Consider the following 26,938-nt stretch of genomic DNA (forward strand, 5'->3'; position numbering starts at 1 on the left):
CTAAACCTGTATGATATTAAATGATATTACTCTTTCTGGAAATTCTCCTTAGCTTTGATTTTATAATTTTATTCTAACTCTGTTTCATTCCTTCTTTTATAGCCTTTCTTTTCTCTATCCCTTTACTGCAGACATGTTGTACGGCTTTGTTCTTGACCTTCTGATCTCTCCACATTCATTCCCTCAGAGCATGTATCCATTTTCTTGGTGTCAGCCTTCTTGACTATCTGGTTATTACCATCATACAACAATGTTGGTGATGAGCATAGCTAACATATCCTAGTCATTTTCCATGTAGGTTATAATAAGCACCCTATATAATTTGTACCATTTAATTCTTCAACCCTAAATGATACTGTTGCTAACCACATTGTATGAGATGAGGAAACAGATTTTCATCAAAACCATGGAAAGCAAACGTGAGGAGCCCCTGTGTGTCTCCTTTGTTAATGCCTCTGGGCATCACGGCATGTGGATTGCGGTGGAATGGGGATTAGGAAGTGCAGCACTGTGAAAACACCAGAAAATACGTTATGATAGTGGTAAGGCCGCTCATCTCTGCACATTGAGATGGTTTTGTTTCTGAATCAGGTTTGAGATGAGCCAATCCTGACTCCAAGGTGCCACCAGGGATCACGAATTTAATAAGATCTTCGTGGATGCTTGGAACCCAACTGGTCTCTGTTTTCTACTTTAGGGAAAGAGCCACAGCTTGAGTGGGGTGGTTTTGGTGTCACATACGCGGTCAATAATACCCACCGTTTTGGTGTCACATACGCGATGAATAATACCCACCTCTGCAGAGGAATCACTGTGGACTACTCTTCGTTTCATCCCATGCTCTTGCGATGGATCCCTCTCACCTGTTTACTGATTTCATTCAAATTCTTCAGCGACCACAGGACCCCGACTTGCCTTCTCTATCCTGGTTCCCATCACTCTGCTTTACAGGCCTGGCCTGCTCCCGGCTCCTCACACCAGCGCTGCATGGCTCCCTCCACGCCTCCGCCCTGTTTCCTCCATCAGACAGAACTAGCTTCCTCCATCTCTATCGGGCAAAAGCCTGCCCAGCGTTCAAGACCCTCCTCAGATGCCGCCTCCACGATTAGGCTTCTTCCTGACCCCTGAGCCTGTAACACGCGCCACCATAACTCTCCACCTCAGCCCACATTCCCACAGCACTCGCGATGTCCGCGGCCCTCAACATGGCGCTTCATTCTATTTTAGGGTATTTCCTGCTTGTTTCCTGCACACACAGTCGCGCGAGGCACAGCCCCGAGTGACCCGCGCACCAGTGGCCCACGCTTCCAGCCGCGCCACCGCAGGCCGGCGAGGGCAGCCTGAGCCGCTTCCCGCTCCCACGGGGACCGTCGCCAGCCCGCAGCTCTAGCGGGAGGCGGTTCCACAGCGCACCCGGCAGCCCCACCACAGCCCACACCTGCGGGCTCAGGCGGGCTTTCCTCCCCTCGGGGAGGCGCTAATCCTCAGGGGCTCCTCGAGAGGGAGTCAGGGAGCAGCTGCGTGCGGACATCTTTCGGCCCTCTGCGACCGCCATAGCTCCCCAGCAGAAACGCGGAAGTGGAAATCTCAGCCATTCAGCGTTTGGGTCAAGACGAAGGTGGGTTCTGGACAGACGTACGCTGTCAAGGAGTGTTTACTTCGCCTCCACTTCTGTTCCTCTCCGCCTTGGTGCTGCTGCGGGTCACATACTCGTCCTGAGTCGGCTTCAGCCTCTCCGTGCAGGAGTCTCCCGGAGCCATGGACGAGAACTCTTATGTGAAGTCTACCAAGCTTGTGCTCAAGGGAACCAAGGCGAAGAGGTGGGTCCTGCAGCTCCGGCGGCAGCCTCCTCAGTTCTTTTCGGACGCACTCCACCCCCGCGAATCCGGTAGAAGTCGTGGCCCGGAGAGCCGGCTTTGTGGCCTCCTAGGCTTCGCCCTGGCCCCCATCCAGACTGGACAGAGGCAGGACCGCGGTTCCTGGCGCCTGTGCAGAGAGGAGCAGTCTCCCGTGCGGACGACCCTGGAAACAGGACAGACGGGCGGGTGACCCGTGGCCCCGTACCCACGAGTTTGGGTCCCCTGAGGCATCTCTCCAGGCCTCTGCCTGGTGGTCTGTGTTAGTCTGATCTCGTAGTTCATGATAATAACTTCCTTTGTTAGGGATGATTATTTTCTCCATTGTCTCTTCCTGGAAAAATTATTGATTAATTTTTTCTAAGCTAATATGTAGAGTGAAACCAGGATGAATCACACAGTGGTTGAGGTGTATATGGGCTTTGATAGGGATGTGGGCTCGAACCTGCACTCTGTCATTTACTAATTTTGTAATTTGTGGCAAATTGGTTAATATGTCTGAACTTCCATTTACTCATTAACAGATCAAATATCTTTGAACCTCCGTTTACACATTTATACTTTCAGACCATTTTTTATACCTTTAGAAGACTGTGAGGATTCAATGAGAGAACATATATGCAGTAAATAAATTGAGCCAAATGTGAGGAGGAGGTCGTAGTGGTAATTTATTAGCTCTTTAGGAGAAAAATACCTGTGCACTCATATCCCCGCTTCTTTTATACCTGGCAGATTTGCCCGAGGTTGACTGTACATAGAAATATTGAGCATTTCCTCCTGGTCTCCGTGATAAACAGAGGTTTTGATATTTTTAGACGAGATGGAAAGAAAGTATCAAGGAGTGAGCTGAAGCCACTGCCCTTGAGAACCCTCTCAAGGAGTCTGGGCTCATGAAGATGCCAGAATAAGTGGCAGGTATGTTCTGAATGAATCTGAGATTTTTACTCTGTGAATTTCCTGTGAGGAGTGGTGAGTTATCTTCTGAAAACTTTATGATGAAAATGCAGACAAGAGTGTCTTAAGATTATCGTAATGATCATAATTAATGCTTATATGGCACTTTCAGTGTGCCAAGAAATTGTTGTAGGCACTTTGCACATTAACATTTTTCAAATCGCTCTTGATTTTTTATTTTTTTATTGCGACGTAATTCGTAATTATAAAATTCACCCTTTTGTACAGTCAGTGGTTTTTAGTATATATTCATGAGGTTCACCACTGTCTAGTTGCTGAGCATTTTCGTCATCTCAGAAGGAAATCTCTTCCTACCCATTAAAGCAGTCACATCCCATCCTCTCCCTCTCCTAGTCCTTGGCAACCACTAGTCTACTATGTATGTGAAATTGCCTATTCTGAATATTTCCTAAGAAATCATGCAACATGTGGCCTTTTGTATATGGCTTCTTTCACTTATAATATTCTTGAGGTCCATCATTGTTGTAGCACTTGTTCCTTTTTATGGCTGCGTAGTAGTCCATTTTATGGATGTAACACTTTGTTCATCCATTCGTCAGTTGATGAAAATTTAGGTTGTTTCCCCTTTTTGACTATTTTGACTAATGCTAGTGTGAATATTCTTATGTAAGTATTTTTGAGGGCATATGTTTTCATTTCCCTTGGGTATACATACTTAGGAGTAAAATTGCTGGGTCATATGGTAACTCTAACATTTTGAGGAACCACAAACTGTTTCCTGTAGATGCTGCACCATTTTACATTTCCACCAGCAATGTGTGAAGATGCATATTACCTCTTAATCCTCACAATAGCCTTAAGGGTTAAGTTATTATCCTAATTTTTTAAGTGGAGAAACTGACTCACAGAGAGATTCAGTACCTTTTCCAAAAATCGCAGAGCTAAGAAGTGACAGAATCAGGATTTAAAATCTGGCAGTGTGGCTCTACAATCTGCGTTGAACTTTAACATAATATGTACAAAGCCTGAAGCAAATTCTCAGTACTGTATTTAAGAGGGCATAGCAATGTAAGTCTTCCTAAGTCAATAATTTATAAATGAAACAGCTTAAAAGACTTCCAAGTTTCAATCTTATGATATTTATTTATCACACAAATCAATATACCTAAACTCATCTATATAAATTATGTCCTGTAGTAAGAAGAAAAAGAGCAAAGATAATAAGAGAAAATGAGAAGAAGATGAAGAAACCCAGCTTGATATTGTTGGTGAGTCAGTTTTCAGTGCTCTATTCTGAAAAAATTAACATTTCTTGAGATCTCATTGAAAATATTTTCCTAGTTAGAAATTTATGATGTATTCATATTTGTCTTAAAGTGCTTAAATATTACCTACAGTTGTGAATTCCATTTATTCTTTAGCACAGTAGATGCTATTGATGCCTCTACTTCATTGTCAGAACAGAGCACAGGAGAGAGGAATTACAACTCTCTGACTTAGTAGGCACCATTAGACTGCTTAGTAGCTGGAGATTCCGATACATAATTTTAAAGGCTTAATGTAAATGTTATTCAACCAAATATATTTTACATGTTGTTGTCTTTGAACATGTATACATTTTAGTTATAGAAGTCAGTTGTCTCTTAAACGATGTATCTTCACAGGAAAAATCATTATTTTGTCAACTCTAAAATGAATGAAAATTTTAAATAAATATCAGGGTAGCCTGTAAATGATACTGGAAATAAACTGATCCAAACACATTTAACCAGCCTATTTTCCATTTAGTTGTTTCCATACTTTTTTTTCTCTTTTAAAACTTGGCAAGTTACATTTTGAATCTTCATAAATTATGGTAGCTTAAAAAATATATAAAATATGGAATGGTATAAAGCTACTGTTCTGGAAGAATCATTGCTTTTGAAATGGCAAATCAATAATTCTAAAATTAGGGTAAATATCTAGGGTAGATATGTAGATGTGGAATTGCTGTGTCAAAGGATAGGTGAATGTTTAACTATGTAAGAAACTGCCAAAAATTTTCTAAAGTGGTTGTGCCATTTTACCCTCCCACCAAGAATGAATTAGTGCTCCAGTTACATCCTTGCCAAGAGTTGATGGTGTTATCAGTCTTTTCTCCCAGTCTGAGTTTTATCTTTTCAATTTCTTAATGGTGGTTTTCAGATGGACAGCATTTTTTTTTTTTTTTTTTTTGAGATGGAGTCTCGCTCTGTCGCCCAGGCTGGAGGGCAGTGGCGTGATCTCGGTTCACTGCAAGCTCCACCTCCCAGGTTCTTGCCATTCTCCTGCCTCAGCCTCCCAAGTAGCTGGAACTACAGGCACCCGCCACCACGCCCAGCTAATTTTTTGTGTTTTTAGTAGCGACATGGTTTTACCATGTTAGCCAGGATGGTCAGAAGCTTTTAATTTTTATAAAGCTTAATTTATTTTTTTCTTTTATGGTTACTGCCTTATCTCTTTGATCTAAGAGATCTTTGATTATCCCAAAGTCAGGAAAATATTGTACATTGTCTTTTAGAGGCATCATAGCTTTAGTTTTTACATTAAATCAGTCATTAATCTCAAATTAATTTTTGGCATGGTGTGAGTTTGGTTTCAAGATTTACTTTTTTTTTTTTTTAACATCATGATAGACATTTGTGCCAGCACCACTGGTGTTTCCTTTTTCCATTAATCCAGTCTTGTATCTTCATAAAAAATCAATTACCTTTCTATTGGTCTATTTCTGGACTGTGTTCTATCGATTGTCTGTTTTTCTGTTGGTATATTTCTCTTGATTGTTATAATTTCATGAAGTCTTGAGATCAGGTAGTGTGTGTCCTCCAACTTTGTACTTGCTATTAGTTTATTAATTTCTACAGTGAAGCCTGTTGGATTTTCTCAGATTTTGTATTGAGTCCAGAACATTTGAGGGAGAATCAACATCTTAATATTGGGCCTCAATATTTCATAATTTTCAATGTAGCAGTCTTGCATGCCTGTTTAAAAATTTATTCTTAAGTGTTTTATAATTTTGCACTACTGTCAATACAACTTTTGAATTTGATTTTCCAGTTTTTTGCTGTCAGTATATACATATGCAGTTGATTTTTGTATAGTGACGTTGTAGTCTGATAAGCCTGTTTCACTTATTACTTCTAGTGCTTTGTTTATATAGAAAACTAAGAAATTTGCAATTATGTTTCCTGTGACTATCGTTTTACTTCTTTCTTTCTAATCCTTATGTCTTGTCTTGCTTTTTATTGGTTATTATACTGTCCAGCACTTCCATAGTGTTGAACAGAAGTCACGAGAATGCGCATAATTGCATTTTTTCCAAGCTTAGGCAGAAAGCTTTCAGTAGTCCACCATATGGTGTGATGTCTATAGGATCTGCAGAGAAAACCTTTATCAAAATGAAGACATTCCTTTTAAACTTTGTTTCTTGGGAGTTTTTATCATAACGATGTTTAATGCTGTCAAATGCCTCTTTCTGTATCTGTTGAGATGATTATACAAATTTCTTCATTCTGCCAATGAATTACATTGGTTTCATTTTCAACTTTTAAACTAACTTTACATCCCTGAGATAAACCCCACTTGGTTGTGGTGCATTGTCCTTTGGAATATTGCTAGAGTTAACTTCTAGGTTTTTTTTTTTTTTTTTTTTTAAGATTTCTATATTGGTGTTGATGGGAGATATTGGACTTTTGTATCCTTTTCTTGTAATGTCTTTATTTGATTTTGGTGTCAAGTGATATTGGGTGTCATAAAATTAGATGGGAAGTGCTGTCTCCTTCCCTGTTTTTGGAAATAGCTGTGTAACATGGGTATGATTTCTTCTTTACATGTTTGATAGGATTTACCAGTGAGGTCATCTGAACCTAGAGGGTTTGGTTTGGTTTGGTTTTAGTTTTTTGTGGGAGAATTAAGATTTTTTAAGAGATATTTTCAGATTTTTCTGTTGTCAGTTTCGGTAATTTGTGTCTTTTAGGAAAATTTCCTTTCATCCAAGTTGTTGGATTTATTGGCATAAAATTGTTCAGAATATTCCTTTAATATCCTTTTAATGCCTGTAGAATCTAATCTGTATTGCAGTCTCTTCATATTGTTAATTTGTGTTTTTTGTGTTTTTTCCTGGATCAGTCAGTCTAGCTGGAGGTTTATCAATTCTTTATAAGATCACTTATTTTAGATCATTAATGATCTTTTAGTACAGGGGTATGCAATCTTTTAGCTTCCCTGGACAACAATTGAAGGAGAAGAACTGTCTTGGGCCACACATAGAATACAATAACGATAAGCTGATGAGCCAAAAGAAAAGGAAAAGCAAAAAAATCTCATAATGTTTCAAGAAAGTTTATGAATTTGTGTTGGGCTGCATTCAAAGCTGGCCTGTATCACATGCAGCCCTCAGATTGGACAAGCCTGTTTCAGTATTACTTATTTTCTCTTTTTTTCATTTTCTATTTCATTTATTTTTAGTCTTTTTTCTCCTCCCTTTAACTTATTTTCAGTTTACTTTGCTCTTGTTTTATTGCTTCTTAAGAAGGGAGTTAGATCTCTTCATTCCACTTTAGTTTTAGTTACAGTCAACACATTTTGTTTTCATTTTCAATCCATTCAAAATATTATCTAGTTTTCCTTGTGATTTTTCTTTTCGTGGACACTTGAGTTATTTAAAAGTGTATTGTTTTTTATTTCTACTACATAGAGATATTATAGGTTTGTTATTGTTGCTGATTTCTAATTCATTTATAGTATAGTTGGAGAATATACTTTCTTAGTGAATTTCCATGTACACTTGAAAAGAATGTGTATTCTGCAGATGTTGGTTCAGGGGTTTTTTGTTTTTTTTTTTTTTGGAGATGAAGTCTCGCCCTGTTGCCCAGCAGGCTGGAGTGCAGTGGCGCAATCTAGGCTCCACTGCAGCCTCCACCTCTCTGGTTCAAGTGATTCTCCTGCCTCAGCCTCCGGAGGAGCTGGAATTACAGGCACCTGCCACCACGCCTGGCTAATTTTTTATATTTTTAATAGAGGCGGGGATTCACCACGTTGGCCAAGCTGGTCTCAAACTCCTGACTTCAGGAGACCCACCCACCTCGGCCTTCCAAAGTGCTGGGTTTACGGACGTGAGCCGTGGCGCCCGGTGGTTCAGTGTTCTTTAGATGTCAGTTAGATGAACTAGTGGAGCTTGTGACTGCACATCTTCTGGGTCCTTACTGATTTTTTACTCATCCTGCTATGTATTCCCAGTTATGTTAAAATCTCCAGCTGTAATTCTAGATCTGTCTACTTGAGCAGTTTTTGCTTAAAGTATTTTGAAGCTGTCATGTGTACACATTTAGGATTTTTAAGTCTTCCTCATGAATTCAGTCTTTCATTTTCATAACATTTTAACCTTTATTTCTGTTAAATGTCTTAATGCCTAGTTAAATTATTTGACGACCCTTTTGCTCCTGTCAAGCCTGGGACTTTGTTAGTTTGTGCTTATTTATTAGGTTTTTGCCTGTAGACTTAGACAGTGACTCTTACTCTAGGAAAGGCTCATACTCATGGGCCTCTGTCACATGTTCTAGGTATACTTGGTGAGTTCTCGCCACTCTGCTGTGTCCCAAATTTGTGTGATCTCTGGCATCTCCAGTCAGCCCTCAGAAGTGCCAGCCACTCTGTATAGGCCTTGTGGAGCCTGCCTACTGTATGCACTCCCCCCAGCCCTTGGCCCCAGACCTGCAGAGAACTTTTGCATACACTTTTGAGGCCTCACTTGTATGTAGTTCCTTCTTCTCCTGTACCTTATTCTATAAACTCCAAACATGTTAGCACTGCAAGACTCTCAGCTTAGTGACAGTGACATTGCCTCATTTTTAGAGGTCTCTACCTCTCTCTGTGTGGTCAAGAAACTGCCATTGGGCAGAAAACAGAAGTGTGTGTGAGATTTGCTTCCTGTGTTTTCCTGTTCTCAAATATCACAGTCCCGTTCTGCCTGTGTTCCAATCCCCAAAAAGAGTTTTCTCAAATATTCTATCCAGTTTCAGTTTTCTCATTGGTCATCGTGGGAGGGCAAGTCCATCTCGGCTGGAAGAGGAAGTCCTTCTGCGTCTTTTTCTCTTTGTCCTTCCACCTTCTTTTGCATTGTGGATTTTCTAAACTTGCCGTATAAGTAAGCATGTGTCTATCTGTGAAGGGAAAGAAAAAAACTTTTAATTTTTTAAAGCTGTTCTGTTGGTTGCTCACAGGGATCTGAAGGGATTGGTAAATAGGATGAAAGAAATTCTGCCTTTCACATGGAGAATCCCATGTGTGACATTCATAAAAATGAGCATGTCTGTAAGCAAAGAGTTTCACTGAGTTCTGCTAGATTCAGAAGCAATTGAACTTACAACATCGTAGTTTGCAAAACGCAGATTTGATTTACCCAGGAACTAAAGCTAAGTAAGCTATGGGTTAATAGAAGTTCTGTGAAGGGTACTTAGACTACAGTAAGATTGGGGAAGAAAATTCCATTACAAAATCTAAGATATATCATTCCTTTGTGCCAAGCAAATAATGAAGGCAGAGATTTAAAGAGGCCCTTAGCACAGAAGCACTGAGTTAGTCAGAAGGCGAGGTGAGCTGTCACACAGCCTTGATGCTAGAATGAGGGTGCCCTGGTAGTATCTTATCAGCCATGACACTGGTGCATCAGGCCATTTTTTTTTTTTTTTTTGAGACAGGCTCTTGCTTTGTTGCTCAGGCTGGAGTGCAGTGACATGATCATGGCTCAGTGCACGCTCAACCTCATAGACTCAAGCAATCCTCTCATCTAGGACTCCCGAGTAGCTGGGACCACAGTCTTGTACCAACATACCCAGCTAATTTCTTAATTTTTTTGTAAAGGTGGGGGTCTCCTTTTGTTACCTAGGCTGATTTTGAACTCCTGGGCTTAAGTGATTCTCCTGCTTCCACCTCTCAAAGTGCTAGATTACAGGCATGCCAGACATATGTAAACATTCTAAACTATGTGAAAATATGTGAAAAGCTTTATTATGCCTTGTGAGACAACACAGCGGGAATATTTCACAATCTGCCTAAAGTTTAAAGGGAAATAACTTTAAGCATGTGTCTAAATAGCAAGTAATGTTTTAGAGCGGATTCTCTTAAATTCAGCTTGGGCGTCTGCAGCATATACACAGCTTGAGCAGTAACCTGACATAGAGACAGGCAACTTCAGTGCCCACTGTTCTTAGGATCCACTGCTTTTTCACAGCTAAAACCCCCGAGTGGCACTGTTAAGTATTATGTTATGTTACTTTAGTCGTTAAACATATAAGCATACCTCCAAAGGTTGAATGTAGGCCACTTGCAGAAAATAGGTAGAATGCTCACATTTAATTCTTGATGATAGTGTGTTTAGCTTTCTTATTCTTTGAAATCTCATTGAGAAAAAATACTGGCATCTGCTCAAAGTAATTTCTTTTTCAGTTGACAATATTGTAAGTAATGTTATTGTATCAATTCCCTACTTGGACAGAGTGTGAAAATTTTGAGGAGTTTGTCTGCCAGAAATTTCTTCTTCATTTGCAAAACATTAATAAGATATTATATTTAAATGATTTTATTTAATATTAAGTGTACTTGGTGAATGTGGCATAGAACATACAAAGTAAAACTAATTTAAAATTATTAACTATTACATTTATAAGAAAGACTTGCTAATCATAACACTGTTCATAATGATTCAGAATAAAGCATTATTTCTTTTACTGAAAACAATTGTAGCTATAACTCAATCATCTAAATTGTCATTAGTTTTATTGCTTTCTAATCGTCTTTAGATGAAATTTTAATTTTGATTAATTTTGTTTTTCTCCATTGGTTTTGTGTGTGTGTGGAGGTAAAATACACAGAATATAGAATTTGCCAGTTTTTCTATTTTCACGTGTACACTTCAGTGGCATTTAAATGCATGCACCATTTTACCTTCCCACCAGCATTGCAGAGGGTTTCAGTTTCTCCACATCCTGCCCAACATTTGTTTTTCTGGTTTTCTTGGTTTCTGTTTTTTGGTTTTTGTTTGTTTTGATAATAGCATTCTAATGGGTGTGAAGTGGTATTGCATTATGGTTTTGATTTATATTTCCCTAGTGACTAGTGATGTTGAGCATCTTTTCGAGTGCTTATTGGCCATTTGTATATCATCTTTGGAGCAATGTCCGTGTATATCCTTTGCCCAGTTTTGAATTGTGGTGTTTGTCTTTTTGGAGTTCTCTATATAGTCTGGATATTAATTCCTTACAATGTATGTAGTTTACAAATATTTTCTCCATTCTCTGGGTTGCCTTTTACTCTGTTGACAGTGGCTCTTGATGCACAGAAGTTTTTAATTCTGATGAAGTCCAGTTTGTCTGTGTTTTCTTTTGTTGCCTGTGCCTTTGATGCTCTATATAAGAAATCATTGCCAAATTCATTGTCGTGAAGCTTTTCCCATTTTCTTCTAAAAGTTTTCTAACTTTAGCTCTTACATTTAGGTCTTTGGTCTATTTTAAGTTACTTTTTGTATTTGGTGTTAGATAAGGGTCCAACTTCATTTTAGCTAAAATTTTATGTATTTTAAAATTGATTATGAAAATCATGAAATGTTTAGTTGAATAGAAAATTTTGTGCAGTGGAATTAACTGAATCTTTAAAACCTTTTTATTATGGTGATATCCAAGCTAATCCATACATAGAAGAATATAATGGATCCCCATGTGCCCAGGCCCCAGCATTAATTATCAATATTTTGCCAATCTCATTTCATTTACTTAATCACCCACACACACATTTTTTCGTAGAAAATTTTAAGTAAAATCACAGATATTATGTCATTTTACCCATAAGTACATAAATGTACATTTCTTAACGTGGTATGTATTTCTCTCATCACCTGTTTTGTTCTTTATTTTTATACATTATAGTATGTCATTATCAGACCTTGTAAAATTAACAAGAATTCCTTAATATGTAATATCCAGTTGATGATTGACTCATTTCTACTCTAGTTAAAGTACAATTTAGGAGGAGGTTTGAGGATATTTTTTAACATTAAGATATAAACTTTTATAACAACTGTTAAAATAATTTTTGCTAGAGTCTAATATTTCTATTGGAAAATCGGAATTTAGTATACATAGACACAGATTCTGCTCATTTTGCTTTCAATCTAAAATCATAGTTAAGATTACTGGCCAGGCGCCATGGCTCACACCTGTAATCCCAGCACTTTGGGAGGCAGAGGCGGGTGGATCATGAGGTCAGGAGTTCAAGACCAGCCGGGCCAATGTGGTGAAACCCCGTCTCTACTGAAAATACAAAAAAAATTATTCAGGCATGGTGGCAGGCTCTTGTAACCCCAGCTACTCGGGAAGCTGAGGCAGAGAGTTGTTTGAACCCGGGAGGCAGAGGTAGCAATAAGCGAAGATCACGTCACTGCACTCCAGCCTGGGTGAAAGACTGAGACTCCGTCTCAAAAAAAAAAAAAGGTTACTACGCTAGAAAGTCTTCCTGTAGAGGCATTTTTAAGAAACATTATGATAGACATTGCCTCTGGAAAGCAGGCATGAATAGATGGCTGGGGTCTTTCAGGAGAGTGACCGTTCTCCATATATCAATTTGTATCTTACATGTTGTCTTTTGTTTTGTTTTGGTCTTTTTCTGAGACAGGACCTTGCTCTGTCACTCAGGCTAGAGTGCAGTGGCGTGATCATAGCTCACTATAACCTTGAACTCCTGGGCTCAAGTGATTCTCTTTTCCAGCTCCCCGAGTAGCTGGGATTACAGGCATGCACCCCCATGGCTGGCTGTATGTTGCTATTTTGTATTTTAAAAACCTAATTCTGACTGTGCTGGTAGTTGCATGAATCTGTGCACATACATGCATATACATGTAAAACTGGTGAAATCTGAATAAGCTTCATGGATTATATCAACGTCAGTTTCCTGATTCTAACAGTGTATGATACTTATGCAAGATGTCATCATTGAGACAAAGCGAGTAAAGGATATGTGAGATCTTTGTATTATTTCTTATGACTGAAAATAAAAAGTTTTTAAAACTAAGTTATAATAACAAAGAACTCTGTGTCAAAACTAAAATATAAAGTTGAAATATCAATTTTATTTTTTAGGAATCTGGTGGACAGTAAAAAACTTTGGCGAAATTTCAGGAACCATAGCCATTGAAATGGATGAGGGAACCTATATACAAGCACTTAACAATGGTCTTTTTACCCTGGGAGCTCCACACAAAGAAGGTTTGTGTCTGGAAGGGAAGATCCTGCCGCAAGTGTAGATTTTAGGACATTCATTCACTTAGGCCAAACTCTAACTAGTCTCAAATATTTTCCAAAGGAATGGAACCATTGAATTTGACTCTTCCATTATTTTTTAATTCCTTAATATTTACCAGCCATTGGCAAGTCCCTCTTTCTAACATAAGCATTTGAAAACATTCCATGTAGTTCCAGAAGAGTATCTTTGGAAATCAAAACAACATGAATAATTAAAATAGTAAGTGGAAAGAAAAAAGGAAACATATTTGAGTCAAACATGTTTGAATTTCTTTTTTATTCAGACCTGTTACCAAAACTAACCTGGGTGCATTTAACAATTTGAAGTTTGCTCATTTTCTTTAGTCCATTAGAGGAAACACTAATGAGATACAAAGTAATTAGTAGATAAAAAGCAGTATCATTTGGTCAGCAAGGCCATCCATTAAATAAATGAAAGCATTTAGCTTTTTAAATGTGCTTATTTATGACTGTATTTTAAAACATAAAGAGAAGCTATCTCGAAAGTTATTAAATAAGCATTAATCACCCTGTCTTACTCAGTGTATAAAATTAACACTGTAGTTAAAAGAAGGTAAAATTGATCTTGATTCCAAAGATACAGTATTACAGTGACATCAGTATATCTGAATATTCTTACATTTAAATGCAGAAGAAAATAACCACATTTTTTAAAGCAAAATAATGTCTTTATATTTACAGCAAATGTCAAATTTATTTTCAAATGTTTTTTCTCCAATAATTGATGAGGGCCCTAGTCCTCCAGAGCAGTTTATGGCTGTCAAATTATCTGATTCCAGGTGAGCTTATTTTGTAATATAATTAGTAACTAGTTATTTTAAAAATTTAATTGTATTCATTAAAAATTTTAGTATCTGTCTTAAGCCCACAGTAATTTTGATATAAAAAACAAAATAGCTTTTTTGAAAAGTAGATTTTGTGATCTACTTTTAATGGATTTCCTATCAATATATAATGCTAGGCTGGAAAAAAGATCTGTAAGTTAAAAAATGAAGATTAATAATTTCACACACCAAATGAGATAGATTAAAAAATAAATCAAATAGTACAAAACCTGGTTCACTGTTGCTATGATATTTAAACTCACTGTTTGGAAGTCTAAAGACAAACAGGAAGACTAAAAAAAGGAATATTGTTGAAACCAGCAGAGAATGTTACAGCATTGTAACAACCAAAAGAATATATTTACTCACTATTTTTACAGTCATTTTATAAAATAACCTTTTTTATTTTCTCCTTGTGCAGAAGTATTGAATGATTCTTTAGGTACAAGATACTGAAAGTGAATTTACATATTTTAGTAATTGGTTACATCAACATGATAATGATTTCCATTATATAATCATTAATGTATAAAGGAGTAAAATTCAATTCTGGCATCCGAGGAGATTCTTGGTAAGGTGAAAGAAATCATAATTTTAAAAAATCACATTAAGATGATTATTTCTATACTTTCTTTGAAAGTCTGATAAGTAGGGTGAAAGACAAAGAATAAAAGCAGAGGAAGAAAAAATTCATTAGTTTTAAACTGCTTTATAATTATAAACAAAAAAAGATTATAAAGAAAGTTAACTGACAAATGAGGAAAATATTTGCAACAACCTTAATAGGCAGTGAGATTTTACTCTTCATATGTATCTTGTATAGAATTCATAGCACTGAAGACCCCAGTAGAAAAATTGCGAACAATCAGATCTGAATAGAAAAATGAACAAGGGACATTACCAGATAATCTAAAAACTAAAAAGGAAAGGAAAAAAAAAAAAACAATTGTTGTTCTAGTTAACTACTAAAATGCAAATTAATAGGATACTGTTTTTTTCCCATATCAGGTTTTCAAGTATTTTCTTAGAGTCATAATTTAAAAAAAAAAAATCCATGATACAAAACATACTCTGTTAATTTGAGGTAAGAATGTAAATGGAAGCAGCATTTTCTGGAAAACAGTTTGATGACATAAGAACTTTATAGTTTATACCCTTCGATCCAATTATTTCTAGGAATTTTTTCTAAGGATAAATCAGTTTTATGTACAGAATAGATGTAAATAGAACTATTTGTGATAAGAGAAAAAGTAAGTTTTAGTAATTTATTATTGAACTCATAACTAAAGAGGTATAATTGAAGAATGATGAATTTTGAATATATTTGTTACGTAATATATAAGGTACAATGTTTATATTAAAACAGCAAAATATAAAACTAAATTTAAAACTGTGCACACCACCATGCCCAGCTAACTTTTTAAATTTTTTGTAGAGATGGAGTCTCACTCTGTTGTCCAGGCTGATCTTGAACTTCTTGCCTCAAGCAATTCTCCCATTGCCTTCCCAAAACACAGAGATTACAGGAGTGAGTCACCACTCAGCCACATGCATCTTTTGAACACTTGGAATATGTCCAGTCTGAAACTTTAGATATGTACACACCCACACACATACACATGTCCTGTTTTGATGTTCTATAATTAATTTTCTCTCAGTTTTTAACTTTTATCTATCTTATTAATGTATAGAATTGCCCTGAAATCTGGCTATGGAAAATATCTTGGTATAAATTCAGATGAACTTGTTGTTGAGCGTTCAGATGCAACTGAACCAAGAGAACAGGGGGAACCAGTCTTTCAAAATGTAAGTGCTGTTATTGTTTATAAAAACTTCCTGTCAGTTTAACAGAAAGTCTGTAACAGTCAATCATAATATATTTAAAAAGAAAAAGTAGGATGCAATAGTATAATATATTAAACTGGAATAAATCAGTAAGAACATAGAGCCTTAAAGAGATCTCATAATATAGTGCAACAAAAATAGCATTAGTACATTTGCCCACAATTATTTCTGTATACCCTTAGTGCCTAGATATGGATCTCATTTCCATTGAAGAACCAGTCAATTTTAGGTCTCAGAGTAGGAAAACAGAATAGTTCCTAGGTATCTTCTTTGTAGCAGAAATCATGGATGCTTTCAGAAACATTACAGACTGTAAGCGAACTGTGGAGCTAGCTAAGACAAAGTTGTGACAATTTGTGTATAAAATATAAATAATAACAGTTCATTGAAGTAAATTATCTCTAAAAGACTTTCAGTTCATAAGCTTAAAATAGTTTACGAAAAGATAGTTTTAATATAAGAAGAAAAAAGGTAATATACTAATTCTTCATTTTAGTAAGTAGACAGTTGTAGTATATGCATGTTTTGTTAAATCTTTGTTGATACAGAATACATAATTTCCCTTTTCTGTTTGTGTGAGAAGTAAAGATTGAACAAAAATATGTGAGTGCTAAACTGTCTTTAAAAAGTAGATCACTATATCAGAAACAGTAAGGACCAGTGGGCACCATGCAGAACAAGCAAATAGAAGGTAAGCTCAGCCTTTGAGTAGCAGCTTTAGTAGTATACAATAATGAACTGAAAATAGGAAGTCAGCAGTGTTTTCTAAGATGACAGATTAAACAAACATCCTACCAGAAAGAGGTAATCACTTAGACTAAGTTCCTCATCCCCTAGGATAAAATCTTAAGTCAGTGACTTGAAAATTGTTTTGACCTAATCCATTGAGAAATGCATTTTTACATTGCAGCCCAGCACACACATATGTATAACTGAAACAAGAGTTGTACTTAACAATACTTACTTATCCATGTGTTATGCACCTTGATATTTCTTATTCTCTTTTACCCCTTCCTCTGTGTGTCTGTGTGTATTCCTTTTCCCCACCACCCACCCAATACCGTTCAGGAAACACTACATTGATTTCATTACCTGTAATGTGTTGCAACCGCTTTGAGGTGATCCTACTAGTTATGATGAGATACTTCTAATAAAAGTTACACCAGTAGAAAATGCCAATATTTCATAAGGCCAGGGTGATGACTTAGATAGTACTAATAATACAACACTTTAGGAAAGTTCATTTCATTTTATTTTTAGGAATGACACTAAGTTTCAAAAATTTAAATTTAAATGAAAGAGGGTCTTTAAACTCTATTGCAAAAAGGACTCAGCTGAATAATCTTTGGCAGAGGTTTAAATCACCTGGACCACACCATGCGATGTGAACTGCCATGTTCCAGGGCTCACTAGGAGCCTTCCAGATGAGAGACCACCCAGCCCTTGTGACTTGACTAAGATATTAAATCCATGTTATCAGCACGTTTTTAACTGGATGTGATATAAGGTTAACATATTTTGTAATCATTATATTTATAAATATTTTGTCTAAATATTATGGCATTCCAAGTTTTCCAAAAGAATCAATCAAATACAAGTTATAAATAAACATTTTGTTTGTTATGGGAGTTAAGCTAACCATATTTATAACCCAGATTTAGATACACAAGAAAATCAGTTTTTAAAATTTTGTTTAATAGAAAGCAGTGAATACATCAAACATTAAAAAACTAAAACAGTATATGAATATTTATTTTCACACACAAAAGTCCCTCAGTCATTGATTCTTAAATTCAAAACACCAAAGGCATTGTATATACCTTTTCATGTTTTCTAATTCCGAAGAAAATAAATTTTTCTTAAAATGCTAATATTTTAATAGAGTATGCATTCATAATTATGTTCTTGTCTTTAAAGTTAATTTTTCAAACAGAACTAAACAGTTTTATCTTCAGTAGATCTTTTAGAAAGGAAGCAATCCTACCTCATCTAATTAGAATTTAGTCCTACTAGGAAGATACACTACAAATGTTTATTGTGGTAATCTTTGAATAGTAAAATGAAAGGTGATTTTGGTTTCCTTTTCTATATGTTCTTGTATTATATTTTTTACGTTCTTCTCTTAAGTTCTTTTCTGTGATTTTTAAATCAGGGAGGAAAAATTAATTCAGTCTAAACACTTAATGTTTCTTCTACAAGAAGTATCCTCATGGCTATTTTGTTATTTTGTTTCACTTAGGGGAAAGTGGCTTTATTGGCCTCAAATAGCTGCTTTATTAGATGCAATGAAGCAGGAGACATAGAAGCAAAAAGTAAAACAGCAGGAGAAGAAGAAATGATCAAGGTAATGATGACATTTTATACGGATGACTGCATTCACACATGCGATGTGACTGTATCTCTTTAAAATGTTAAATCATCATTTACTGTCACATTAAAGATTTAGTTAATAGCTTTTTATAATGTGCTGTTTCAAATAGACTCATTTTTAATTATAAGTCACATAGTTGATGGCTTGTTTATGCAATGTGGTAGAGAAATCAGTGCATCTAGGAGCTGCCTTGCCATTATCTCCATGGATTAGTATTTTTTTCTGGTAGTTCCACATGCTCTTTTTAAGCTTTCATTTTCTTGTTTTCTTGCTTGTATTTTAAAATCTAATTTTTAAAATAGATAACATGTACATGTGATCCAACATTTTTAAATAAAAGCATATGAAGATGAAGACATATGCCTGCCATGCATCTTACTCACCTGTGTTCTAGCTCCTGTTCCTCTTTCCATTTGTTTTGTTTTTTTATAGCCTCCTAAAATTTCTTTATAAACATATGAATACATTTATAATTTTCAACATTTTTACACTAAAGGCAGCCTCCTCTATAGTCTTCTCAACTTCTGATTTTTTTTCCTTAAAATTGTATCTTGGAGAGTTTTCTATTATTAGTTTGAATGTACAAAATTTTCTCTTTTTCTTGCTTTTCTTTTTCTCTCTCTTTTTTAACAGCCACATAATATTCCATTTTAGGGATGTACCTTAATTTATGTAGTCTTTTATAGATGGAAATTTAGGCTGTTTCCAGTCTTTTGCTCTTATAAACAGTGCTGCAGTACATAACATTGAAGATGCATCAATTTGTAGATGTGCAGGTGGACCTGAAGATAAATTTCCAGAAGCAGAATTACCAGGTCGGGGTATACGCGTTTGTATTTATGTAATGCTTGAGCTTCTGTGATGATAATCACTCTATGAAACAAAAAATCATAGCAGAACTTCTGGGGCCTTAGCCCTTACATTTTAAAAATATTTTTATTAATAGTACCTGTCTTCTTTGCATTAGGAGAAACATGAATCACATGAAACATGATTTTTATTTTATTTTTAAAATGTGTGTGCCTCACTAAGCTGGAAATAAAAGTTCCTTATTCCAGGCTAAATTCCCTCATCCGTAGTTAGACACGTTATCCGTTGCACCAGTGGCCTGTGCCCTCCCTAATCCTACTGTTTGTTTTACATCATTGTAAAAGTTAAACAGACATCTTCATATCAAGGTGAAATTCTAAATAATACTGTTAATATAACCTAGATAAATCAGGTAGTTAACTGGAATTTGATGAAAACATTTAAGGTTTAATTTCTTAGACTCACAAAACCACTGATCTTTAATGATAAACATATACCAGGATGTGTCTAAAGAATAACTCCCCCCTTCTTGACACATGGTTTTTCTGTGTCTTGTCATTCCAACGCAATACTGAGCATCGTGAACCTTGATTTGTTTGTCTCTGTTGGGAATCACAAGTTGCATCCAGTCTGACCCAGATTTGTTGGCATTGTGGGGGCCAGAGTGGAAGAATCTAAGAGAGGGGGCAAATGCCTTTTCTAAAATGCCCTTCATTCTTATAATTAGAGCATAAAAATTTATGTTACATTTTTCTTTACTGCCAGTGTAATTTAAAAGCATCTCTCAATTCTCTGTACGTGCTTCATGTTAGATTTCCGGTCATATGTTTGATTTTCTTTTTAGAATAGTCTTGATTTCAGATAATTTCAAATCTAAAGCTCAAACAATTTCAATCAAAAATGCAGATATTTTCTTACAGTTAGAGAAGTGAAATGCTATATTTTTTCACTGCATGCATCTGGCACATGCGTTGTAGTCTTGAATTTCCATAATGCTCCTGTCAGGTGGATGTGAGCTCAGCCTTACAGACAGGAAGACAGCCTCTGACCCTCCTTACATCCTCGTGGTTTTTGTCAGTCAGTTCATGGAAATCACAGTGATTTCAAGGTGTGGTAAGACAGGATGTGTACCCAGGCTCAGCTGACTCCAGAGGCCACTCTCAGTATTTCATAGCACATTGCTTCTCAGGAAACAGGTCATTGAGGAAATGCAGGTGGGTTTGTGACTTGCATTTAATTTAATTTATTTATATTTTATTATATCATGTTTAAATTTTTTTCATCTGGATATCATCACAAAAGTGTTATTGAAGGCAACAATTGCAAATATATGTGCAGTGCTTTGCACTTATACAAAGACACAAAGATACACAAAGATTGCATTTTTCAGTATTTAAAGCAATTTTCAGATGAAATACAAAGTTTTCTGGGTTTCTTTGGTTACTCAAGTACTTGGAAGCTCTGAACAGTGATTATTTAGGACTCTTTTCATACCATTTAATTGCAGGCTGTCCTAATTAATCTCCGTCAGCCCTTCACCTTTAGGACCTTGCCTTATCTACCAGAACACAGATCCCTCTTACTAAAGGTAGCATTGTGTTACAGGCCCTAGCAGGGAATGTTTTGAGGTCTGGGACCCCTCAAATCAAAACTGTCACAAAGATGTCATTGGCACAAACATGTTATTTGTCATCACTTTCTAAGCAGCTCTGAAACTGGACTCTGGCCACAGAGATCCCTTAGAAGACATGAATCCTTACCATTGCCCATTCCCTGTTCTGTGGGTGATCCTAATTGTTGAATGCAGATTAATTAACTTATGACATGTGATAGTAAACATCTATCCAACTTAGGAGGACATAAGAAGCTACTAAAAGAGGTGGGTTCCAATTAATTAAAAACAAGTTGTGTAATGTTAAAAGTTTTAATAGTTTGTTAATAGCCTGTGCAATGTAAAATAGCTATTGAGCTTTCAATCTGATCAAATGACACTTCTCTACTAGGGATAATTTGATCCTAGTGTATTCACTTGGAGGACAAAATTAAATTAATGATTGCTTTATTGCCTAGCAGGATCTGATGTATAAAATGTTTCTGAAATAATTTTGTCTGTAGTGTTTCTGACACAAGGGCTGAGGAGGAAGCATGTGATAGCACTTACTCATATAGATTATATATATGAAGTAAAAACACATAGCCAGAACCAGTCTTTTTCTGAATATTGTTGCTCAGTTAATTTTTTCTTCTGCATAAGAAATCATCTCGAATGTTCTTATGTGATATGTAAAGTGGGGAAGGTGGAAGATAAACATATAACCCGTTGGATTCTCTTTTCCCATATCTAGATTAGATCCTGCGCTGAAAGAGAAACCAAGAAAAAAGATGACATTCCAGAAGAAGACAAAGGAAATTTAAAACAATGTGAAATCAATTATGTGTATGTATGCTTTTCCTTTTAGACCTACAGATTTGACAGTGAAGTGCTTCTCAAAGTGCTTTCAAAATAAATTACCTAATTAGCTGAGGATGGTGGTGCATGCCTCTAGGCCCAGCCACTTAGGAGGCTGAGACAGGAGGATTGTTTGAGCCCAGGAGTTCAAGGCTACAGTAAGCTCTGATCTCCACTGCATTCCAGCCTGGGTGACAGAGCAAGACACTGTCTGAAAAAATGAAAACTGGTGGACAAGAAGAGGCAACACAATGTAGCCTCTAGGACAGAGCACTGAGCTAAATGCTTTTTTTTCTTGAGGGTTCAGTTTTCCTAATCATCCCATCAGCCCCCAAAGCTAGTCACTCGGGTTAGTCAATCTCTCTATTAATTCATAGAATGGGCGTGATGCCTGTCAAAGTCTGTGCTATGGCCAGGACACAGGGGACTGCAGCCAGCATGCCCTAATAGAAGTGGGGCCTTGTGGTACCCAATCAATGAGTGGCCCTGCTCTTGAGGGGTCATGAAGGTCATCTTTGTTGTTCAGAATCTCCAGCTTATTAAAAAAAATACAGTTAGACTTTTTTTTTCTTCCTCAATAAGGAGTCTCGCTCTGTCCCCCAGACTGGAGTGCAGTGCCACGATCTCAGCTCATCACAACCTCCGCCTCCCACGTTCATGTGATTCTCCTTTCTCAGCCTCCCGAGTAGCTGGGACTACAGGCGCACGCCACTATGCTCGGCTAATTTTTGTATTTTTAGTGGAGACGGGGTTTCACCATGTTGGCCAGGCTGTTCTCGAACTCCTGACCTCGAGTGATCTGCCTGCCTTGGCCTCCCAAAGTGCTGGGATTGCAGGTGTGACCCACTGTGCCTGGCCTATAATTAGACTTTTTAATAAGTGAAAAAGAAATTAACAGTATTTATAAATTTAATAGTAAATATGTATAATCAGAGTTTGAGGTATTTTTCAATGAAGACATTTTCTTTGGAGAAAGAAATTTCAGAGCTTCCAAGACCACAAAGTTAAAATAATTAAAGAAGACAGTAAAATTCTTAAAAAGGCTCAGAAAAATGGATTTTTGCATGAGATGCTTCTGGACAGGTAGCTATTTATTTACTTATTTCCACTATTTTCAGTAGCCAATAGAAATAGCATGTAGAAAACCTATATTCTCTTAAATTACTGTAGTTTTCACATTTTTGTCTTTATTTCTAATTTATGAGTGTGGCAATATTACCTAGAGAGGATATCATGAGTTTGGGAAAGGACTGTCAAGAAAGAATATCTAAAAATTATAACCAATTCTAAGTATATACTTTAAGAAATTCAGGTTTGACTGTATCTACTTCATAAATTTATCATTATCTTTTTATAACTATTACAACCAGAGTTAGAGAGAAGAAGTTTGACTAATATAAAAATTATGTGGATTCTGTTAGAGTAGTTCAGGTTCCTTAAAATAAGCATAGATCAATTAAAAAACTAAGAATAAAAGCTAAACAAGTGAAATTGAAGCAGTTTTTTTGTAAGATTTGGAAGAGAGCAGGATGTTTATCATAGCACATTATTAATATTTATTACTCTTCCTATGTAGACAAGTAATGTCCTAGAGTTACAACGTAGAAAAACAGAGATGTTTAGCTGTGAGTGTACAAGTATAAATCAATTAAGTGCCAGATTTTGATAATCACCAGCCGCTCATTCAAGTCATATGTTCCAAAGTTACTCTTACCCTTTTTTTACATTACTTGATAAAGGCAATGTTTAATTACATATTTCCTGTAAACTAGCTGGTAGAGTTCATACCTAAAGTTGGTAAATAATGTTAAGAATTTTTTTCCAGCTGAGCAAATGAATATGTATGTAGTTGTAAGAAATCAAGAAGAGGTTAAAAATATAATCAGGATGTGGTCTCTAAAACGGAATAACCTCTATGTCCTGTAACTTTTATCACTTGTAATAATACAGCATTCTCACCCTGTTAAATGGAAATCTAGAGCACCATTAAATTCTGGAATAATTAAAATTGCTATTTGGATTGAAAAACCCCTTAGACAACATTTATTGAATATTAGGAAATAACTTTTATAAGATTAGAATCCATTTTTTATAGAAACCAAATTTAAAAGTATACATATTTTAATATAAGTGTTGTGGTAACACAGTAACCAAAATTGAGCACACATTTTTAGAGCTTTTTATATTTATTAGCAGTTGAATATATATGACATGTTTTACATAGATTAATTTTACTATTTTTCTTTGTTTTAACATTAGAGCCAAATTGAAACCGACAGATACTGCAAATGACTGGGACTTTTGTTTCTGCCTTATCTTTTTGTGTTTTTTTCTGAATGAAATATTCAGAGGAAATGCTTTTACAGAGTTCTTGAGTTATTGTGAAATTGTTGTTTAGCTAGTAGCTAGTTTAACCAGGATTAAGCAAGTTTAATCAGTATTCTTCATGGATGTACTTTTTAGCTAACTACAGTTTTTCATATGGAAATGAAACTTACAGTACACATTTAACGTACCACAGAATTTTTTTTTGGATTTCCTGTCCTGAAGCATGAAGTGTACTAGAAACCAATTCTTCCTGCGCTACTTGTGGAATCTTTCTTACTGGATCATAACCTTACTTTACTTTATACAATAGATGCTTAATCAATGCCTTTAATAGGAAGTGAGAAACTCCCAATCCAATCAACAAGGCTTTGATTCTACCTCCTAAGTACTACTCAGATCACAGACAATCCAAATATCAGAACTACGGGGCTGGTCAGAGAGGAAAAATCATCTATTAGGGAGTGGGACAGAAAGTGGAAACAATACAAAGAAGCAAGTGGGCTCAGGACAGAGGCGAGAGTAGTACTGGGGAAAATCCCTACTGAGGACAGGTTTGCCACAGTGGATATGTATGTGATGCTTTTGTCCTCGTGGGCTGGAATGGAAGCTAATAAAGAAGTTCAGATGCTACGTGTTGCTTAGGTCTGCTTTGTTGAAGCCTGTCTCTTTCAGAGTTCCTAAACACAATATTCTCGTGGCATCTAATCCCAGTGAGAGCTCCAAATCCAGGCCGTGTATCAGATGCCACGGGAAATTCTGCCTCAGGACTGAGGTTGGTTCAAGCATCTGGATGATGTCAAAAGTCCACGTTGTGTGCTGGCCTAACCTGAAAGACCCTATCTAGTTCTAGCCTTTAAATTCCTTCTGTCACCAAATCTAGAGTTACATGGCATCTGTACAAGCTAGGTAGCTGAGGCATGGGATCAGCCCTATAAAGGAGCTTTTGGAGCTTTTGTTGTAGGTCTAGCTTCAACTTGGCACTCCAGTTCCAATAGCTGGACTTTCTCTCATCGTGTGTTCTGATCCTTGGATTGGGAACAAAGTAACCACTCTGATCCCACAAAGCAGAGGTTCCGGTTCCCAACTGGTGACTATTTTGCCTCCCAGGGGACATTTTTGGTTTTCACAACTGGAATACGGTGTTAGAGGGTAGAGGCTAGGGATGCTGCAAAGCATGTGGCATAATCCTGTTCCGCCCAGAATGCTAACAGTGCCAAGGTTATGGAGCCTTCCCACCCAAGGGCTTGGTCTATTCCTTGCTTCTGTCAGCTCCCTAACCCTTAAACACAACAGTTCAAATATATATGCATAAGCATCTCCTAGGGACCTGCACGTTTCCAATATCGACTACTGAGATCCATCTGTAGAGATGCAGGCTTAGGAGGTCTAGGATTAGGCTCAAAATTTGCATTTTAACAAGTACTCCAGGTCATTCTGAAGCAAGTGATACAAACCACACAATGAGGAACACCGCCTTCAAGAGACTGAACCTTCCTTCCCAACACTAGCTTGGTATCTGAGACCATCTGCCTGCTGACTGGCTTTCCTGTCACAAACATTCTGCATGTAGGCACAGTGTGTTCCTGCACTCCATGTTAACTCGTTCACCCTCATGTTCCCTTGGTTCCTGTCCCCAGTCCAGCAAGCAGAACTAATTACAGATCTTGACAACAGAAGATACAGATTTAAAATAACTTGCCTGTTCCCGTGGACTTTATCCACTAGTGAAGGAAGACAAGTGGACCATGGGAGAGGGTAGGTGGGGGCTCCTTCCCTATTCCTCCCATTCCACTTTTTACAAACCACAGCTAGACCACTGGGAGAGCAACGGAAGTTAAGAATGACTGCATCTAAATATTGTCATCTGGTCCACTCTTCTTCCATCTTGTATGCAAGGATATGAGTTTTGTTTAAAGCACTACTGAAACCAAGATAAACTCTGGCTTAGCAAGCCCCTGACGGATCAGTCTAGTAATCTTATCAAAACCAAGATTACCTAAAAGCACTAACCAAAGGAAAAGCTCCCTCACCCCAACCTATGACTGCTCACATTTTTCAGATTGAATCATTTCAATTGTATTTTAAGGTTCATTGACCCTTTACCACCTCCAAGCTGCTCCTCAACACAACTGATTATTTTTAATTTTGAAAACTTTCTCACTTCTAGAATTTCCACTTGAGCCTTTGTTATTATTGTAGTTTCTTCTACCCTGCTGTGATTTCCTATCCATTTATTTTAAGGGTTTTTGGGGTTTTGATTTTACTAAGAATTACAATAACTACTTTAAAAATCCACACTAATTCCAACATCTGGGTCATCTCGAGGTCAGCCGCTATTGATTGCCTTTTTCTTTGAATATGTTTCTTTATATGTTTGATATAATGGGATTGAATTCTGAAGATTGTAAAACTAGATTTTGTTTTGTTCCTCTGAAAATTTTGATAATTTTTTGTTGTATTTGTTGTATTTTGTTTGATTTTTTCTATTGTATACTTTACAATATATTTTCCTCCAATGATTTTGACATTTCTCTTTCTCAAAGTATTTATGTTTATGTTAACAATTATACAAAGTAGCTTGGTGCAGTGGCTCCCATCTGTAATTCCAGAATTTTAGAGGCCAAGGCAGGAGGGTCACTGGAGCCCAGGAGTTGTAAACCAGCCTAGACAATAGCGCAAGACACTGTCTCCACAAAAAATTATTAGGGTGGTGCAAAAAGTAATTGCGGGTTTTGCCATTACTTTCAATGGCAAAACCCACAATTACTCTTGCACCAACCTGATAAAAAGTAAGCTGGGGTACCATCTCACACCAGTTAGAGTGGCAATCATTAAAAAGTCAGGAAACAACAGGTGCTGGAGAGGATGTGGAGAAATAGGAACACTTTTACACTCTTGGTGGGACTGTAAACTAGTTCAACCCTTGTGGAGGTCAGTGTGGCGATTCCTCAGGGATCTAGAACTAGAAACACCATTTGACCCAGCTGTCCCGTTACTGGGTATATACCCAAAGGACTATAAATCATGCTGCTATGAAGACACATGAACACGTATGTTTATTGTGGCACTATCCACAATAGCAAAGACTTGGAACCAAGCCAAATGTCCAACAATGATAGACTGGATTAAGAAAATGTGACACATATACACCATGGAATACTATGTGATGAGTTCATGTCCTTTGTAGGGACATGGGTGAAGTTGGAAAT

The 26,938-nt window shown here is 36.7% G+C and overlaps 2 protein-coding genes across 4 annotated transcripts in view; one reads left to right on the top strand and one right to left on the bottom strand.

Annotated features, from left to right (window-relative positions):
* The window catches only part of LOC129057614 (protein FRG1-like), a 309,759-nt gene that overhangs the window by 224,363 nt on the left and 58,458 nt on the right, over positions 1 to 26,938 (bottom strand). The gene's annotated exons all lie outside the window — the stretch shown is intronic.
* On the top strand, positions 1,598 to 25,511 carry LOC100442656 (protein FRG1B-like). 3 transcript variants are annotated; one of them, XM_054547791.2, is made up of 10 exons: positions 1,598 to 1,820; positions 2,589 to 2,771; positions 3,969 to 4,039; positions 12,920 to 13,045; positions 13,784 to 13,881; positions 15,618 to 15,732; positions 18,011 to 18,115; positions 18,919 to 18,957; positions 21,298 to 21,389; positions 23,661 to 25,511. In XM_054547791.2, exons 4-10 carry the CDS (start codon positions 12,980 to 12,982, stop codon positions 23,797 to 23,799), a joined length of 654 nt encoding a protein of 217 aa, XP_054403766.1. In that variant the 5' UTR covers positions 1,598 to 1,820; positions 2,589 to 2,771; positions 3,969 to 4,039; positions 12,920 to 12,979; the 3' UTR covers positions 23,800 to 25,511. The 3 variants fall into 3 exon arrangements, 1 of the variants encoding a protein (XP_054403766.1); XR_010136242.1 differs by lacking the exons at positions 13,784 to 13,881; positions 18,011 to 18,115; positions 18,919 to 18,957; positions 21,298 to 21,389; positions 23,661 to 25,511 and having other exon boundaries at positions 1,599 to 1,820; positions 15,618 to 15,733; XR_010136243.1 differs by lacking the exons at positions 13,784 to 13,881; positions 15,618 to 15,732; positions 18,011 to 18,115; ... (1 more) ...; positions 21,298 to 21,389; positions 23,661 to 25,511 and adding an exon at positions 15,362 to 15,611 and having other exon boundaries at positions 1,599 to 1,820.

Source organism: Pongo abelii, chromosome 12, assembly GCF_028885655.2.
Source record: "Pongo abelii isolate AG06213 chromosome 12, NHGRI_mPonAbe1-v2.0_pri, whole genome shotgun sequence".
NCBI classification, from domain to species: Eukaryota; Metazoa; Chordata; class Mammalia; order Primates; family Hominidae; genus Pongo; species Pongo abelii.